General features: G+C 34.9%; 1 protein-coding gene across 2 annotated transcripts in view; it reads right to left on the bottom strand.

Annotated features, from left to right (window-relative positions):
* Positions 1-19527, bottom strand: part of LOC145296813 (leucine-rich repeat-containing protein 43-like) — a 107820-nt gene that overhangs the window by 45731 nt on the left and 42562 nt on the right. For both annotated transcript variants that reach the window (XM_080142900.1, XM_080142909.1), the window contains exons 6-8: positions 16855-16985; positions 14276-14396; positions 1151-1268 (exon numbers count right to left, since the gene is read on the bottom strand). In XM_080142900.1, coding sequence (XP_079999026.1) covers positions 1151-1268; positions 14276-14396; positions 16855-16985 — 370 coding nt within the window. The remainder of the gene's footprint in view (positions 1-1150; positions 1269-14275; positions 14397-16854; positions 16986-19527) is intronic.

Here is a 19527-nt window from a genome sequence, read left to right as displayed (position 1 = left end):
AGATGGCTTCATGGCCAGGTTCAAATCTCCCGACTGGCTGTAATCATGACACCCTGCACTGATGATTCCTAAAAGGGTGAAACACTAGTGTCTGTAGGTATTTAAAAATTATTATTGTATTAATTATGTCTGCCCCTTTAAAAACTCGGTTCATATTGTTGAGCATTTTAAAGTTGAGTCACTTAAGCTTACACGTGCAGGTCATGATGTTATAATCATTAAATCACTATGAACGGACGCCTTGATATTTAATAATAAATATTTAAATTTCAACAATATTTCTCATGGTTAAAGTTGGCCGCGTGGTTTGTTCCTTGCTAATGGGGTCAAAGATAGCTTTGTGGCCGGGTTCAAATCTGCTGACCAGCTGTAATTGTGACACTCTGCACTGATGATTCCCAAAAGGATGAAACACAATTGCTCATAGGTATTTTAAAAAATTATTATATATATATATATATATATATATATATATATATATATATATATATATATTTCCTTTTTTTCCCCTTGTACACATTTTTTGCATGGATTTCTGCCTTTGGATTATTTTGGACCATCTTCCAATTACAGGATTTCCTTGGATTTTACTTGTACAAATGGAAATTCAATTAACTTTCTTTAAGTTATATATTTGGATTTTACCGTCACTGGATTATTTATCTTCCACCAGACTATCCATTCACGTGTAATCACCTTTTTCTTCACCATATTCCCTCTGCTTCACTTTTTTGTTATCAAATAAGATCTTTGACTTACTTGTTGTTTCATCAAATACTTTTGCATGCAAAATCCGATCCTGCATTTTGTTAATTCCTACCCTCTGATGAGAAGGAAAGTATTTCTTCAAAACTCCGCGGATTAAGGACTATCCACTTATCAAGTGTTTCCTTTTCAGATTAAATATGTTTTTAACTCTTTTTCAAAGTGTTTTTTAACATGTTTTATTAACTGTTTGCTTGTTATATATATATATATATATATATATATATATATATATATATATATATATATATATATAATGTTAGATGCAATGCATTATCTAGTTCCTGTTATAGAATGGTGTAAATAAATATAAAAATATTGACCAAACTAAACATACAATTGTTAGTAAAACATTACTGCTTTGTAGCATGTAAAAATATCTCACCTGTGTGTAGATGTAGAGTGCTGTAGTTTACTCTTTCATCGGCCGTGATCGTAATATCATCTAAAATATTTAGCACTGGCAGGCAGTCAATCAAGAAGCCACGGTAACTTGGAACAAGCTGAAAATGAGCCAAGATTTTAAATCATCATTTATAGGTGTATGTGGGCGTCCAAAAACATTATATAAACTAGTCCAAATTGAGATCGAGATAGCTATCAAGATTGAGAGATCAACCTCTGTCAATTTCTGTGGCTTCTCTATCTTTCTCACTTACGTTACTCAGGTGTCACTACGAAGCAATAAATGTGTGTCATCATATTTTTATACATTATTGTTTGTCATCATTTTTTTTAAGCAGAACATGGTTCAAAATTTTGGAGATGAGGAATGATAATCTATATAATAATATACTAAAGAATCCCATTTTTGTACGTACATTATTATCTTTCACACACATCTAAAAAAAACTGAGATCATTCGATCAGCAATTATGGTGATTAATCTGATGTCGATAAAGTAAAAATTACGACTTTATTCATTTTAAAATTAATTGTTCCAAAATTAGATTATACAGTTCCGTCGACTTATGCATTTAAAATAAATACATTTTTAAAAAAACTGACTTTCGTCTTATTGATTTAAAGAATTTGAATTGAAAGCAACAATTATTTTATGGTAAATAGTCAGAATAATTATTGTTAAAAAAAAATTAAATTGCTACAATCTAAAAGTAAATGAAGAAAGAAGAAACAATCGTTTTATTTATTTAACTAGCGGGGGTACCCGGCGTTGCCCGAGTGTTTGTTTCCGGGACGGGGGGGGGGGAGTTTTAAAAAATGTTATGGTAGGTAAGTAGGAAGGATCAAACCCGGAGTCATGAGTAAAAGTAGGAAAATAAAGTGTGAAAAAAAAAACAAAGAAAAAAAAACATCTGCAACGTTAACAGTTCGGCCACCAAGAAAAGTCCATTCCAGTTGTTTAGGAAAAAAAAACAAAAAAAAAAACGACTACGGTAGGTCGGCGCGAACGTGAAAATATAATGTGAATTGTCCAGCACGCCAACCACTACGCCACAGAGCACTACAGCTTAGTTTAGTGATTTTAAATAACTTAACATGAAAGAACTACGAAGCCAAACCGGTGTTCTCTTCTCAACTGTTCCTTGTGAACGATCCCCAAACGGTGTTAAGTGGTGGCAGGGGGAGGAGGAATTTATTAGAGAAAAAAATATTTTACCACTTCCATTGATCTTAACCGATTTTGGCCGTGACTTCTCAGCAGAAAAAGTATAGAAATCTAAGATTATCGAGGAATTTGAGAACTAATAAGCCTATAACACACCTCAGATATTGTTCTGCCGTATGTGCATATTATATTTGCATGAAATATCTTGATTTTTAATCCTATTAAGGTCAAAATCAGACGGGAAAAAATGAGTTCATTTTATTTATATAGAGATGAATATTTAACTGATAATTTAGTTATTCTACCAATAGCCTTGGTCTTTTTAAGACTAAGTTCAATAGGTATCTCTTGTCTTTGTGATAATCCTCTTTTGTTATTCTTGTTAACTCCTTACACCAAGCAGCTTGATAATTTGTCCGGAGCGATTTCCATTAAAAAAGAAAAATAAATATGACCATTATTTTCATCGGAAGAAAAAAAGAGTAATTTTTATAGTATTGATCCTGATAGACATTTATTATTTCAAACGGAATATTATAATATTGGAAAATTTTCAATGTTGCTGGGTTTTAAATGTTTGAAGAGTAGTCTCCCTTTGACGCTTATTTCAGTAATGTTAGGACGTAGGTAACCTTGAGTTGCATCCCTTTGTCTATTAAGTGATGGCGTGTGTTTTTAAGATTGGTTACTCGGAGTTGCCTCCCCTTAATTGACGGTTTGAATAAAAACGCTTGTATGTGGCATGTCTTTTCCTGTTCGTGTTGTAAACAAATGAATAAACAGACGTGTCTTTCTGCGTCTCTCTCTCTATGTAAAATGGCTTAAAAAAATGCTACCTTGTTAATTAATTTGTTTTCTTTTGCCATCTTCGATATAACTTCCAGTGTGAAGTCATTTAAGGAAGAAAAGTATGTTTTCTTTATTTACTTCGTAATTAACTTCATAAAGGTAATCAACCCAACGTATTATGTTTCTGAATTTCTGGGATGAGGACTGATTATTCGTATTATTTGGATTTATTGTTCTCATCTTGACTGTCATTTTCACAATGTTTCGGTCAATCTAACCTCCGACCTTCTTCAAGTGTATCTTGTCGAACTCGGGAATTCCCACTGACCGAAATGTTGTGAAAAGGACACTCAAGATGAGAACAGTAGTTCAATAAATCCAAATAATACAAAAGGAATATCATTATTATCAGTAAATTATAGTTTGATGTGGAAAGATTTGTAGAATTTCCATGGGGTTCTACTAATTTGAATGTTTAATTTTGGATTTTAGGGCTACTATTCTCATCTCGGTTGTTTCTTTCCCAACGTTTCGACAGATACAATCTCCAAGTGCATCTTTTCAGGCTTGAGAACTTGTATGGAATTTCAAACACAGAATCCTCTACTTAATCCAGGAGGATAGATTTTTCTTATTCTGTCAGACATGCCTGGATAGAAGTGTTCATTTTAATAATATTCGGTTATGTCCAAAAATTCAGTACGCAAAGTTAAGACGCCGGAAGTGGACTCGGTTTACCTAAATATGGAATGATGTCACTAAGCATGAAACGAAATATGAAAACTTCTTGTTTTATGATGAACCAATAAAAAATAAACTTTCATTTTTTACATTTGTTTAAATATTTTTTAAAATATTTAAAATATATTCAATTGGAAATATTTTATTTAAAAAAAATAATATATTATTTATGACAAAATTCCACTTATTCTGTAGGGAAATGCGTGACTTATCTAACTAGCAGGCATATCTCTTTATATGCCTGCAATGTTACCACCTGATATACAGATGAGATGCTCCTGGTTGGAGATAAAAGAGCGTTGATATTTCAGAGAGGAGGTTCATTTTGAAGTTGGATTTTGAAGAAGTAAGTTCGATCAGCAGAAGTGCTTTTGCTGTTGAGAGAAGGTGCGTTACGTATACAGAAGTCTGGAAGTTGGAAATTTGGACAACAGTGTCAAACTTAACCAAGAAATTGTTGATGTGAATGACAGAAGACATAACACGCGGGTTATTTAATTATATATTCATTTTAAGATATTTTTTATACACATGTTTAAAATAAGTTTTTTTGTTTGTTTTGATAACACGAGAAGTGTTAATAAAAACTTTTAGATATTATTTATGACAAAATTCTGTGATAAAACTTGTGAAAGGCATAAATATATTATTTCAAAACGACACCATTTACGTAAAATAATAAAAATTCTCATCATTATTTTTTTTTCATGAATAAGTGTTAAAACAGAAAAACTATTTATAGAAATGTAAAAATGAAAGTTTATGATTTTTCTATTGTTTCATAATAGCACAAGAAGTGGTAAAACTAAAATAATTTTGTGAAATAAATTATTTCCATATGGTTTCGTATTTCGTTTCATGTTTACTGACTTCTGTTCCATATTTAGGTAAACCGAGTCCACTTCCGGCGTCTTAACTTTGCATACTGAATTTTTGGACATAACCTAATATCATTATTATCATATTCGCGTAATGGTTAAAGAGGTTGATTAACAATCAGTTCTAAGTGATTGTCTCCTGAATGTTTATCGTTCAATCATTGCCACAGGCGATAATAACTAAGAATGACATAAACATTAACACTTCTGCACACTTCTACATGGCTGCAAGAGTTGTTTTGTTTTGCAGTATATCAACCCTTTTCAGTTTATTTAATGCCGAGTCCAGTCATTTTGGAAAATATTTTTATGCCTCAAGTTCTTTATATCTTTAAATGATTATTCATGATTGTAATAGAAGCTATTGTTGGAGCAAGCGACCGCGTCTCTGTTTGGCCTGTCAGGTGACGAAATCGGGGAAGGGAGAAGGAAAAAAGAGAAACGTAATTTTGTAGATTGATTTTTTTTTTTAAATAATAACGCAGGTGCCAGTAATTTGCATATGAGGCGACATGTGGTCGATTAACGGGACAAATTATTAAAAAAAAAAAAAAAAAAAAGGACCCCCCCCCTCTAATTTGAAACAGCCAAGAAAGAGCAGATTGGTGTTTTACGTTGGAAAGAGTTATTGCTGCATTCTGAGAATTTTGTGTCTGTTTGACGAACTCTGCGTGCGAGATCAGTTGGGACAGAGAGAGAAGGAAAGAAAAGAGTGTTTCAGCCTAGAGGAATAAGCGAACGCTTCATCTTGGGAAAAATACAAACACAACCTTGACGTCATTTGTTCTCAACTCGAATGAATTTACGTGACTAAAATAGGAATTAATTCCTGGAAAAATTATCGTCTGGTCACGAAAAACTATAGGCAATCTTTCAATGATGTTTGCTTTGTTTATTTTATTTTACAGCATATCAACCACTTTTGGGTTATTTAATGCTGAGTTCAGTAATTTTTGAAAAAGTTTTTATGCTTCAAGCTCTTTATATTTTCAAATATTTGTTCACGTTTGGTTTGGTGGTTTTGCAGAGAAAAAATTTTTTTTGACTTTGCAGAACATGATTATGTTTTGCAAAGAGAACGGAAAGAAAAAACAAACAAAAACATCAATGTTTGGTGCATTTTAGGTCAGGAAGCCAGTATTTTCAGACAGCCTGATCTGGCAGCACCAAGGATTAGGTTGAGACTAATTTTTAATTGAATGCAACTTAACATCTGCATATGTTGCAAAATAACGATGAAAAATTTACTATATTTTCGCATTTCGTATTTGATTGATAGTATGGCATAATCCCATCGTCACACCGATTCCCGTTGGATCACCGAAGTTAAGCAACGTTGAACCCAGTTAGTATTAAAATGGGTGATCATTTTGGACTTCCAGGTGCTGTATATGCTCTCTGCTTATCTCTGCATTGTTTCCAGCCATCCTGGACTTCTCCTTGCCACTGGACCCAAACAGTGTCGATTCAAGAGAGATGTGGTTGAGGATTGCGCAACCATTGCCTCACAGTTACATGCGCAGCTGCTCCTACAGGGGGTATCCTTTGTCTTTCGAGACTGAATGGAGGCATCGAAATTTGATTGATAAAGATAATATATTCGAAAATTTCAATTTTGTTTTTTTTTTACATAGGAGTCACAACTTATCAAGGCCTGGAGGCCACTCGAGAATAAGGGTTAAAGAGTGGTGTACAGTAGTCAATGTGATAATATCATAGTAATCGTTTAAGTGGACGGTTCATCAAGAACTTGTTTACGTTAGACTTGAAGATGACCAAATTGCAGTCGGCTGGAAAGCAGGCAAATGGAAGAGAGTTCCACAGGCGTACAGTTCTAAGAAAGAAGCTTTGTTCATGGAATCTACATTTAGGTTTAGGCACAGATAAAGAGTAGTGGAAATTATTGATAGTGGTTTCAGATAGACGAGTGTTTCTTATGAAAGATTCTTTTTTTTTTTTTTACATTGCAGAGTTCAAAATAGACTTCGTAGCCTAGTGGGGGGGGAGTGTCCTTTTCTCTTCCCTGCAACCTCTTTCCCACAGAAGAGACCTTGTGAGTTTGTCTCTGCTTTATCATTATTTTCATGGCAAGTGCTCGTCTGAGCTCCAATCTATGGTCACTTTGATGTAGGGGACTACTATCAGAGGCATAAGTTGCAGGGATACTATGTAGGGAGTTGAGCAGAAAGATGTCTGTTTACATTACACTTGAACTTATGCCTGTCAGTACAGTTGGGAAAGCAAGAACCAAGAAGGGGATTCCAAAGTCTAGCAGTTCTGGGGGAAGAAACTATTGGAGTAGAAGGCTTTCTTACATCTAGGAATCTCTACTGTGTAGAGGTGGGATTTTGCTGCTTGTCAGGTTTGTTGGAGTATTTACGTCGAAGAGGTAAAAGAGCTTGTAGTTTGTCGGAGCATCCACCATTAAAATACTTGTAAATATCATGGTAAATACTTTGATTAAACGTATACTTATACGCAGATGTCCACCCTGTTCTAAGCTTCATAAAAAAACTGTTCGATAGTTTTTTTTTGTTTTTTTTTTTTGTTATTATTACATTTTCACTCCAAAAAAGGGACAGCGCCACTTTGATATAGGGGCCTCCTCTCAGGGACATAAGTTGCAGGGATACTATATAAGGAGTTGAGCAACAACATGTCTATTCACATTACATTTGAACTTCTGCATGCCAGTACAGTTCTGGAAGTAGGAAACTGGAAGGGAATTCCGAAGTCTAGCAATTCTGGGGAAGAAACTGGCCGGGTTTCACTTCAATATATCATCTCACTTTATAAACATGCCTGCTAGACTCTTTCTTAGTCGACAGTAGTAATGCTCCCCGAGTTAAAAGGGAAACATTGGTTCACGTACACACAGTGGCGTAGCTAGACCTTTTGCCGCCCGGGGCGGTAGTAAAATTTGCCCCCCCCCCGGGCATTTGGGTGCCAGGAAAATTCGTCCATGGAAAATTCGTGCGTAGAAAATTCGTCCATGGAAAATTCGTCCATTTTTTGCTAGGTAGGAAAACTGGTCCATTATTATTAAGTTAACATTTATTCTGTAGTTGCTTGATTTTCATACCTTACGAAAATTAGTTCTACGGTATCTAATTTTCCTAAATTCAATTAAATTAAAATTAAAATATGAAAACTGATTTTTAATATTTTTTATTCATTTGAGATTTTATCTGTTTTCCTTTTGTTTGAAGTAGATGGTGGGGGTTGCCCGGGGTGATTTTGTCCATCCCCCAGCTAGCACTTGTAAAGTTTACAAGGAGTTATAAAAAGTATGCTACAAAAACAAACGTTTGATACTTTCAAAGTCTTAGCCTCATGAATTAGACAGTAATAAAATTAATGAATTCAAACTTTCGCATCTAATGTTATTTCCTCTTTGATGTCGGTGTATATACACCCAAATATCCAACTTTCTTTTCGCACCTATTCGATAAAAATTTATATGAAAGTTCCCCTTTAAGTATGAAATCTTTCTGAGGTCATTTTGTTTTTTTGGTGCTTGGCCGAAGCCTGGACTTGGCCCTATCCTGTTAGGTCAGCCGGTCACTGAGTATATCTCCAGAAATAATTAATGCTTGCATTTTTTTAAACTTAGTGATTGAAATGAATTAAAGCAATTTATTCTCAATTAATGAAAATTTTGAAAACTCCAAACTGTTAAACTATTTATCAAGTAATAATTTACAATTGCATTTGGAGTTTTCAAAATTTCCATTAATTGAGAATAAATTGCTTTAATTCATTTCAAGATCGGTTTTTGATGTAGAGAAAGTTCAACCTAGATTAAAACAAAAAAAATTGCCTCAATCTTGAAGGATATATTATATATATTTGTTTATATATATATGTATATGTATGTATCTACATGTATGTATGTATATATGTATATATATATTTATATTATATATGTATATATATTCATATATGTATATATACATATATGTGTGTGTATATATATATACATATATATGTATGTATATATGTGTATTTATATATGTGTATGTGTGTATATATGTATATATGCACGTATGTATGTATATATGTATATGTATGTATAAATATATGTGTATATACACATATATGTATATATGCACATATAAAAAAATATTTTGAGAGCTTTTGGAATTTTGAAGGTTAACAGATTATCAAATGCGTGGGGGGGTGCAAATCTTACGATCGCTGCGGGCTGCAAAGACTGTTGCTGTTTAATTTTTCAACATTTTTCAGAACATGTAAAGCAACTGCTTTCTTTGAAAGGTTACATAGAGAATTTATGCAATTTAAAAACAATTGTTTTACAAATAAAATAAATTTACATCGTATTTTGAGGTTATTCTCATTTTAGTTTTAGTGATAATTTAAAAATAATAAATATTTATAATTAGTACCAATAATGAAAAATTAAATTAAAAATTTAAAAGAATCGGTTTTGGAATCGTAAAATAGGGACACATTTTTCTGATTCCGATACCTCCAATACTTCAGATTTTTACAAACTTTCGGTATAAAATTTCAGATTTTTTGTTAGCTTTTATATATTTTTTCTATTTTCTATTTTTATCCTCTCAAAATGCCGCCCCTGACATGTGCTGCTCGTAAATAAGAGACACATTTTTCTGATTCTGGTACCTCAAAAATTTCCGATTTTTTACAACTTTTTCAGTATAAAATGTCAGATTTTTTGTTAGATTTTGTTTATTTTTATTTATTTTTTTCTACTTTCTATTTTTACTTTCTCAAAATGCCGCCCCCTGACATATGCCGCTCGCAAAATAGGGACACCTTTTTGCGATTCCAATAACTACAAAAGTTCCCATTTTTTACAACCTTTTCGATATAAAATTTCAGATTTTTTGTTAGCATTTTTTTCGCTTTTCCCCTTTTACCATCTCAAAATGCCGCCCCCATGCCGCCCCCTGCTGACGCTCAGAAAATAGGGACACATTTTTTCTGATTCCGATACCCCCCAAAATTCCGATTTTTTACAACCTTTTTGGTATAAAATTTCATATTTTTTGTTAACTTTTGTTTATTTTTATTTATTTTTTCTACTTTCTATTTTTACCCTCTCAAAATGCCGCCCCCTCAGGTGTGCCGCCCGGGGCAGCACCTAGCTACGCCAGTGCGTACACAATACTAGTTTGTGAAACAATGCCTATAAAGGTTGTCATCGACTTCTTCACATAACAAAACAAAACGGTGTGTGTGAAACTGATTTCAGTTGAATTAACTTAAGTGGTTGAAATAGAAATCTACCAATGCAAAATACGATTTAGTCTAAACGTTCCAATCATTGTTTATACTTTCTAAACTTTTTAATAAAATAAACAAAATAAACGATTCCACAATATCAACGCTTATATGACACGTTAGAAATATGGATTTAAAGTAGGGGACGTCTCCAAAACTATGGCTTGTGAGTCAGATGAAGCCTGCCAAAGTCTTTAATCCAACCCACAGAGATCTTATGGAAAACGTAAAAAAATTCAGGAAAATTTTTTTAAATGTAAATGTGTGAAAATAGTGTGGTGGTTTTTCTTTTTGTTCAGAAAAAAATGATTTAAAAAAATGAGGTTTTTGAGAACCGGTTTCATTAAAAAAGCAAAGTTAATGAGCATGAAACACGACCAGGTTATTTTTATTTTTTATTTTTTATTTTTATTTTTTATTTTTTATTTTTTTTATTATTTTATTTTTATTTTATTTTTATTCTTATTTTATTTATTTATTTTTTTATTTATTTATTTATTTAAAAAAAATTTTTTTTATTTTTTATTTTCGCTCATGTAACTCTAAAAAGTCAGCATTATGTCCCTTTCCTCTGTTTGGAAATATTGGAGATGCCTGATTTAGAATATTCAATCCAAAATCTGTTATATTTCTTAAAATAAAATGCAATTCTCTACCTGTATAAGATCCAAGTATATCCAAGAATGAAGTACTGTTGCTACATCTGGGCAGAAGCTGCTAGAAGCAGTTCATCCTGCCTTGACAGAGTTCAAAATAGACTTCGTAGTCTAATGAAGGATGCCCTTTCCTCTTCCCTGCAACCTCTTTCTCACAGAAGAGACGTTGCAAGCCTGTCTCTGCTTTATCGTTATTTTCATGGCAAGTACTCGTCTGAGCTCCAATCTATGGTCCCCTCCTGGCCTGACTTTCATGAGAAACACTCGCCTAACTGAAACCACTATCAATAATTTCCCCTAATCTTTATCTGTGCCTAAACCTAAACATAGATTCCATGAACAAAGTTTCTTTCTTAGAACTGTACGCCTGTGGAACTCTCTTCTGTTTGCCTGCTTTCCAGCTGACTACAATATGGTCGTCTTCAAGTCCAACGTAAACAAGTTCTTGATGAGCCGTTCCCCTTAAGTAATCCAATTTACCAAGTTTCCCCTACTAACGATTACTACGACATTTTCCTGTTGACTACTGTATACTCATTTACCCTTATCCTCGAGTGGACTCTGGACTTTGATAAATGGTGGTTGCTGTGTAAAAAAAAAAAGTACTAACACACTTTTTTCGTTTTTTATTACTAAAGCTATGACAACAGCATATTCTTATCATTGCTTTGACTCTCTAATATATATCCGACACAGACACAGTTAATTGCTGTTGTTTCACCACGTTTTGGCCAACTCATCCTCTGGCCTTCTTCAGGTGATTAACAAGAGTAGTAGTTGAGGGGCAAAAATCAGAAGCTCACAGTATTAATGCCGGTGTCCCTCAGGGGTCCATCCTGGGCCCAACTCTTTTCCTGATCTACATTAATGATCTTCCAAATCACATCCTAACATCATTTGTAGACATTTATGCTGACGACACTACCATTTATGGTAGCACATCTAAGACAGTAAACGACCAAGTTCTCTCCAATTCTCTCTCCTCTGATCTTGAGCACGTAGTACAATGGGGAAAGGAGTGGCTGGTTACTTTTAATGCATCTAAAACCAAGCTTCTCTCTTTACATCATCAACATTCTAATCCACATTTGGCATCAATTGAAATAAATGGCTCTCGTCTTCAAGAGGCCTCAAGTTTTGACAAGCTTCTGGGCTTGACCATTACTCCTGATCTTAAATGGAACACGTACATCAAATCTGTTGCCAAGGCCGCTGGAAAAATGGTGGGATCTTTCTATTGATCCGGTAAATATCTCACTGCTGATGCTATTCTCTATCTATATAAGAGCCAGGTACGTCCAAGGATGGAATACTGTTGCCACATCTGGGCAGGAGCTGCTAGAAAGGACTTGTCCTGCCTTGATAGAGTTCAAAATAAACTTTGTAGCCTCGTAGGAGATGTCCTTTTCTCCTCCTTGCAACCTCTATCTCACAGAAGAGATGTTGCGAGTTTGTCTCTGATGTATCGTTATTTTCATGGAAAGTGTTCGACTGAGCTTCAATCTATGGTCCCCCCTCGCCAAACTTTCACAAGAAACACTCGTCTAGCTGTAAACACTATCAATAATTCCCCCCACTCTTTATCTGTGCCTAAACCTAAACGTAGATTCCATGAACAAAGCTTCTTTCTTAGAACTGTACGCCTGTGGAATTGTCTTCCGTTTTCCTGCTTTCCGGCTGACTACAATATGGTTGTCTTCAAGTCTAAAGTAAATAAGTTCTTGATGAGCCGTTCCATATAAGTTATCAAATTTACCAAATTTTCATTACTAATGATTACTATATTGTCCAATTTCTACTGTACACTCTTTAACCCTTATCCTTGAGTGGCCTCTGGGCCTTGATAATGTGGTGATGCCTATGTAAAAAAAAAAAAAATTAAAAAAAACACACAGTTAATCAATCGAGAACCACATCACTCTATATAAAAGCATATAAGATATCAACATTCGAGAGTTAAAACAATGAAAAGAATATGCTGTTGTTCTAGTCCTCACACATCGTCTGTTTTAATGGATCATTCTTTTCTCACTTTATTATTTATGACGTCATAAAGGATCTTTTCCTAATGTTTCAACCGTTTTTAGTAGATTACCTCATCTCTTTGTGATGTCATAATTGATTTGCATTTTTTATTCAACTCTGTCTAGATTAATGATGACATTTTGTTGTGACAACATCCATTATGCAAAGAGATAAGCAAGCAAGCAAGCAAGCAAGATCAGAAACAGGAGGCACAAAGTTTTACTAGCGTATAGATTCAGACATTTATCCTGTTCTATCAGCCGGTTTCCCTTTCTCAAAGATTCGAGTTCCTATTTACAATGCCTCCCCACAGGACAGAGTTAGACACCAGGGTCGTTTTTTAATGTGGAGAAAAGGAACAAAAATAAAAATTGTCTCAGTCGTCTGACTGACAGAGAACAAGAAATTGAAGAGCAGCATCTGAAGAACAGATGCTATTTATTTGCTCCCCCACCGAGCAAATTAGGCACAAGGCCGATTTTTAAAGTGAGGAGTGAAGGGGAAATGGGGACCAACTCCCTGGGGAGTAGGGGAGCTGGATAGTGACAATTGGTATGAAGGGTTGCCCCTACATTGACCAAGGTCTTATATGTGGGGTGCCCCCACATAGGGTCTTTGCTTGCAGTATCTGCCGGAACAGATGGTATTTATTTATTTGCTCCCCCACCGAGCAAATTAGGCACAAGGCCAATTTTTAATGTGAGGAGTGAAGGGAGGGGGAAGGGAAAAAGGGGACCAGCTCCCGAGAGGTGGGAAATGGGAGCTGGTTAAAGGTCAGGCATGTGGGGTTGCCCCCACATCTGGTCTTTGCTAGTCATAGCTTGCAGTATCTGCCGGAACAGATGGTATTTATTTGCTCCCCCACCGAGCAAATTAGGCACAAGGCCAATTTTTAATGTGAGGAGTGAAGGGAGGGGAAGGGAAAAAGGGGACCAGCTCCCGAGAGGTGGGAAATGGGAGCTGGTTAAAGGTCAGGCATGTGGGGTTGCCCCCACATCTGGTCTTTGCTAGTCATAGCTAGTCATAGCTTGCAGTATCTGCCGGAACAGATGGTATTTATTTGCTCCCCCACCGAGCAAATTAGGCACAAGGCCGATTTTTAATGTGAGGAGTGAAGGGAAGGGGAAGGGAAAAAGGGGACCAGCTCCCGAGAGGTGGGAAATGGGAGCTGGTTAAAGGTCAGGCATGTGGGGTTGCCCCCACATCTGGTCTTTGCTAGTCATAGCTAGTCCTAGCTAGTCATAGCTTGCAGTATCTGTCGGAACAGATACTACACTTTGATCTTGTCCCGAAGGCCAAGTTCGAGTTATCATTCTGTAAAAGAAGACAGGAATTTACCATATTATATATTATTTATTATTATTTTTATTTTTTACTCAAAGCAGGCCAAAACGTGGTGAGACAACAACAACTATGGAAAACAGTAATTACTGCGGGTAGAGTTATGAGATTCAGCATTCCTGTCTCGTCATGGTTAATCACCTGAAGAAGGCTAGAGGATGAGTTGGTCAAAACGTGGTGAAACAACAGCAATTATGAAGATGAGGGTAACAGTCTGCAAATAAATAAATACAAGAATTTACCGCTATTGGATTTCCATTTAAAACAAGACTTTGCAATTTCGGTAAAGTCTTGAGTGTCAGTCCAACTTCTTTGAGGTCACAGAGGTTGTTGTGGAAAAGATCCAAACAAAGTAACTGAGGCCTGAGGAAGAGAAGGGAAGCACTAAATGAGCTCTCTGGGTACAATTTATTTCCTTACAAAAAAGAGTTAGCGCAAACATAATCAGTTTCACTAAAAAAAAAAACAAAATAAAAAAAAAGAAACTTGGAAATTTTTGAAAAAAAAAAAAAAACAAGTTTGAAGGAGTGGAGAAGAAAACATTGAGGTACTTTTACACTTGGTGATTCATACCAGCCCAAAAGTTTTTTATTGTGATTTACGATTCATTGAAGAAACCGGAAACAACCGAAGAAGTAAAAAATAAATAAATAAAATATATGAAATAAATAGATATCGAAGTCGTTACAATACATTTTTTTTAAAATTTAATCTAAATTTTCGGATGTAGAATCCCATCTTCAGGGATCAGTGACGTGCAGAGAACATTTTCAGGGCAGGTGTACGTGAAAAAAAAAACGGTGTCTCGATGGGTCATACACCTATAATTCATTCCTCTGAAAAGGGCACTTTTAAAACAGAAGTAAAAGGGGTAGGTACATGGGCACCCCTAGTATACTCCCCCCTGCACGCCCTTGTCAGGGATATATATCTTTTCTACAGTCTTTTTATGATATTATCGCCGTAGACTGCAAGGTGTTGTGCAATTGCTGGTTTGGATAAATCTATAACTTTGTGAACAGATCGTTCAGCATGCTGAAACAGTAATAAAGAAGATTTTGTTCATTTTTGAAGCAGTGCTTAATTTGAATTTGCAATCATTGTTACTTACTATTTAAAAACTCTCAATTCAACACCTTATTGGCACAGTTATTTACAATTAAGGATGGAATAGTAATATGTAGATCAAATTCTGTTAAATATTTGATCTGATAATTTCCAGAAATGTTCTCTTATTTCTTATTTTTACCATTATTTCTGAATTCAGCCAATTTCATTGCAAAATCGTCTTGCTATTGCTGTTCTTAAACTGATCTAGAACCCCCCCACCTCTCTCCCACAAAAAAAACTCTATTAGTAAAAAATAAAAATGAGATCTACTTTTGAAATTCTTCTGGACAATAACTTTCCAGATCGATTAAGGTAGTTTTTTTTTTTTAGTTTTTTTTTTATGATGTAGTAATATTTGAATGTTCAAACGATTGGACATACAATTTTTATTTTTTAAAAAACACAGATCGATAATTTCCATAAATAATTGTTGTATAAAAAAGGATCAATGAAACGGAAGGAAGGGGTCTGACTCTACTTTATATATAGGATATATTCAGTTATATGTAAGTAAAACTTAACCAGTAGGGGTTCAGGACATACGTTGCATGGAGAGAAATGATATGAGAATAATATGAGTAATCGTGAGTTTTTAAAATAGGCTTAGATCTGATGACCTCAGAGGAAGATTAAATCTGGATATATGTGCAAAGAATAGACTTCAATGGCATAGCCACGTTTAAGGAATAGATGAAAATATTTGTGTTAGTAGATGTAAAACAGTTAATGTAGCAGGTCCGATTCACAGGGAAGATCAAGGAAAACATGGGATAAAATGATAAAAATGGACCTGGCAGGAAGTGGGATAAAGAAAGATCTGGCCACAGGTTTGTTTGTAAGTCAATTTCTTAAAGCTGTCCAACACATGTCAACATATAAAAGCGGACGTTAACTTGAATATGTCATAATCACATTGACATGCCGATTCCCATTATGTAATGTAATCGTTACATGTCAACACTTGGGACCTGCACGTTGTATGCAGACAGTGGCAGGGAAACAAAGACAAGGAAAGAATTCGACTCACTCTTTTTTTTTTCAGTGAAATAACAGACATTTATTTACAGGTACTTTCCAGAATGACGCCTTGTCTAAAAATGTTATCGTGCTCCAATGTGCTTAATAAGATTCTGTCATGTTGAACACGTGGTACTCTGTCTTTGTACAACCATGTTTAGGATGCATCTTTTCCTGTTGCTCTCGACCCACATGTTTAACACATCTATCTCTCTCTAACATCAAGGGTCTCTAATCTTTTCTTCCCTTCTTCCTCACTGTGACGTCACCTCACACACAGTTCAGGCATTTGCATACAGCTGCTGCTGCCATACGCATGTCCAAACTCTGTTACAGCTAGATCACTGAAGTTAAGTAATGTTGAGCCTGGTCAGTACTAAAATGGGCGACCATTTGGGAATTCCAGGTGCTGTATGTGCTCTCTGCATATCTCGGCATTGTTTCTAGTCATTCTGGACTTCTTGGCTCTGGACTCAAGCAGTGCCAATTCTGGAGAGGTGTGGTTGGAGATTCTGCAACCCTTGCCTCACAATTATGTGTAGCTATCCTTACAGGGGATATCCATTGTCTCCTGAGCCTGAACGGAGGCATCAATTGAAATCAAATATAATAGTAACAATGACATGTCCTTGTATATGTGTGTGAGTTTAGTGTGAGTGTTCGTTCGCCTAAACTTTTCAAAATTGCAACTAACCATTGTTGCGCTGTAAGATGCTCTGATATATTTGCCACTCTATTATAGCTTAGACCAAGCAGAACAAGTGCTGGTGGCTTCACGCATAATGGTGCTAGGTCAGTGATGTTGTTGCCACTAAGTTCCAACGTCTGTAAAAATATACAAAATAAAAACATTTAGAATTTAAAAAAAAGTCATATTCATACGAAATTATTGTTCACTATTCTCATATAGAAGTAAAGGGGCTTATTATTTTACCATCTAATTCACATACGTGCTTGTGGTATGTGCAGAGACATGTATGTAAATTTGATGGCTACGCTGAGCAAAGAGAGTCACTCTTTTTCTGAATGTTCAAAGAGACATTAAGAAATATTAGAGAGTGGGTGGATCAATTCACAATGAGAGGAGATGAGAGAAATGCTTAGATAGGCTAAACATAAATAGGTGACCTGTTCAGTCAATTATTAATGACAGCTAATTAGTACAATTAAAGCAGATTAAAAAAAAATATAACTCAATCTCAGAACTATGGTGATAGTATGGTGTGTGTCCAAGTAAATGGGTACAAATATGTAGGCTATTTTTATTCAATGGGCGTGGAGTCTGGATTAGAGATGTCAATTTTTTTGTTTCATTTTATTTCAATCGAAGTTCTCACAAATCAAGGTACCTCCTTCCGGAGACTAATACTTGATCTCTATATGAGATACATAGATATTTAAGTGTTCCATTAAATTCTCTTTTTCTTCTCAAAAGTTGAGTTAGTAAAGAAGTTGAGAACATTATTTTTCTCTCCCCAATTGACCGTTTAATCATGTTATAGTATATCTTTTTTGTGGTCTCTTTGTGGTCTTACCAGATTCCAGGACAAGAATTCATCTAATCTGGTGAAGTGTCCAGCTTTGTACTGTTACTTGAGGTTACATCACTTGGAGAAGGTGCATCATTCGTCGTAAAAGTCAATATAGGTTAGTCATACTGAGAAGATCTTATTTGGGTCGTGAATACTAAGTGATCTTGAATATTTAGCCAGGATTTCCTTGTAGGGAAAAGTATCCAAATTCTTCTTTTAGTTTCACGGAGTTCTATTTCATTCATTAATTGATTGATTAGCTAATTAATTGGTTGATTTTTTTATCTGTTATTTTATTAAAAATGCGTTTTTTCTGTTTTTTTTCACAAAACAGTTTTTTATATATATATATTTTTTCATTTTACTTTAGTTGAAGTTCTCACAAATCAAGGTACCTCCTTCTGGAGACTAATACTTGATCTCTATATGAGACACATAGATATTTGAGTGCTTCATTAAATTCTCCTTTCCTTCTCATACGTTGAGTTAGTAAAGAAGTTGACAACATTATTCCCTCTCCCCAATAATTGATCAGTTAAATATGTTATAGTATATTTTACTTGTGGTCTTTTTGTCCTACCGGATTCCAGGACAAGAATTTATCTAGTTTGGTGGAATATCCAGCTTAGTGATGTTGTTGTAAACAACATCACTTGGACAAGATGCACTATTCCTCGTATAAGCCAGTGTGGCATAGGGGGGTCTTATTTGGGCTGTGAATACTATATTGTTTTGAATATTTAGTCAAAGTTTACTTGTAAGAAAAAGTAGTCTGATGCCAGGCTTTCCTGACCAACTCTTGTACAGAGAGACCTTAGACACTCGACAGGGAGAGTGTCTAGTAGGCATTCAAGTTCTGTTAAGATTTTTGTTTCAGTCAAAGTTCTAAAAAACAAAAAAAAAACAATCAAGGGGCTCTTTCCTAGGGAACTAACATTTGATCTCTACATAAGATAGATAGATATTTGTATATTCCATTAAATCTCCTTTACATCTGAAATGTTAAGTTAATAAAGAAGTTAAGAACATTAATTTTCCTCTTCCCAATCGATCATTTAAATATGTTACAGTATAACTTTATTGTGGTCTCTTACTCTTACTGGATTCCAGGACAAAAATTCATCTAGTCCGGTGGAGTACCCAGCTTAGTACTATTATTATAAGCAACATCAGTGAGGAAGATGCACCATTCCTTGTATAAGCCATTCTGGGTTAGCCTTACAGAGGAGATCTTACCTGGGCCACAAATATTATGTGATTTTGAATATTTACTCAGGATATTCAGATTTGCATCATTTGAATCAATTTCAAGTTATTGCCTCTGATCTCCACTCTTCACTGTGAAAATGAAATCTTCAGTCTTTGAAAAAAGACTCGCATATGAATAGTGCGAGATTTGAAATTGACGGACTTCCCTTTTCCACATTTTCAGTTGGAACTGGCTACACGTTTGGCTCAACTCTCTGGTCTGTACTCATTACTTGACTCTCCATCATTTGCATGGAAATTGGCTTCACAAACAGATAGCCATTTCAACATGACACCATCTCTGTACAAGTAAATGTATATCATGTTACATACTCAAGTTCTCACGTGTTTACCCTGGCAATTCATGTCTATTCTTAATTGTATAAAGAACCATTAACATCGACTTTCGCCATGGTAATTATATCTATAACATCATAATTCCCGTTTTGTTTATCATGTCCGTCTTTGACAAACTTTCTGTGTGAGAATAGATGTATGCAATTACAGCATTATCATTTTCTTTATGTTTGTCTTATTTCCCGCTTATTTCCTACCATCGTGTTTATCTAAGAAAATGTTTTTTTTTA

The sequence above is a fragment of the Euprymna scolopes genome, chromosome 2 (assembly GCF_053919585.1).
Source record: "Euprymna scolopes isolate OS-2025 chromosome 2, ASM5391958v1, whole genome shotgun sequence".
In the NCBI taxonomy this organism is placed as follows: domain Eukaryota; kingdom Metazoa; phylum Mollusca; class Cephalopoda; order Sepiida; family Sepiolidae; genus Euprymna; species Euprymna scolopes.
This window is presented reverse-complemented; position numbering and strand designations above follow the sequence as displayed.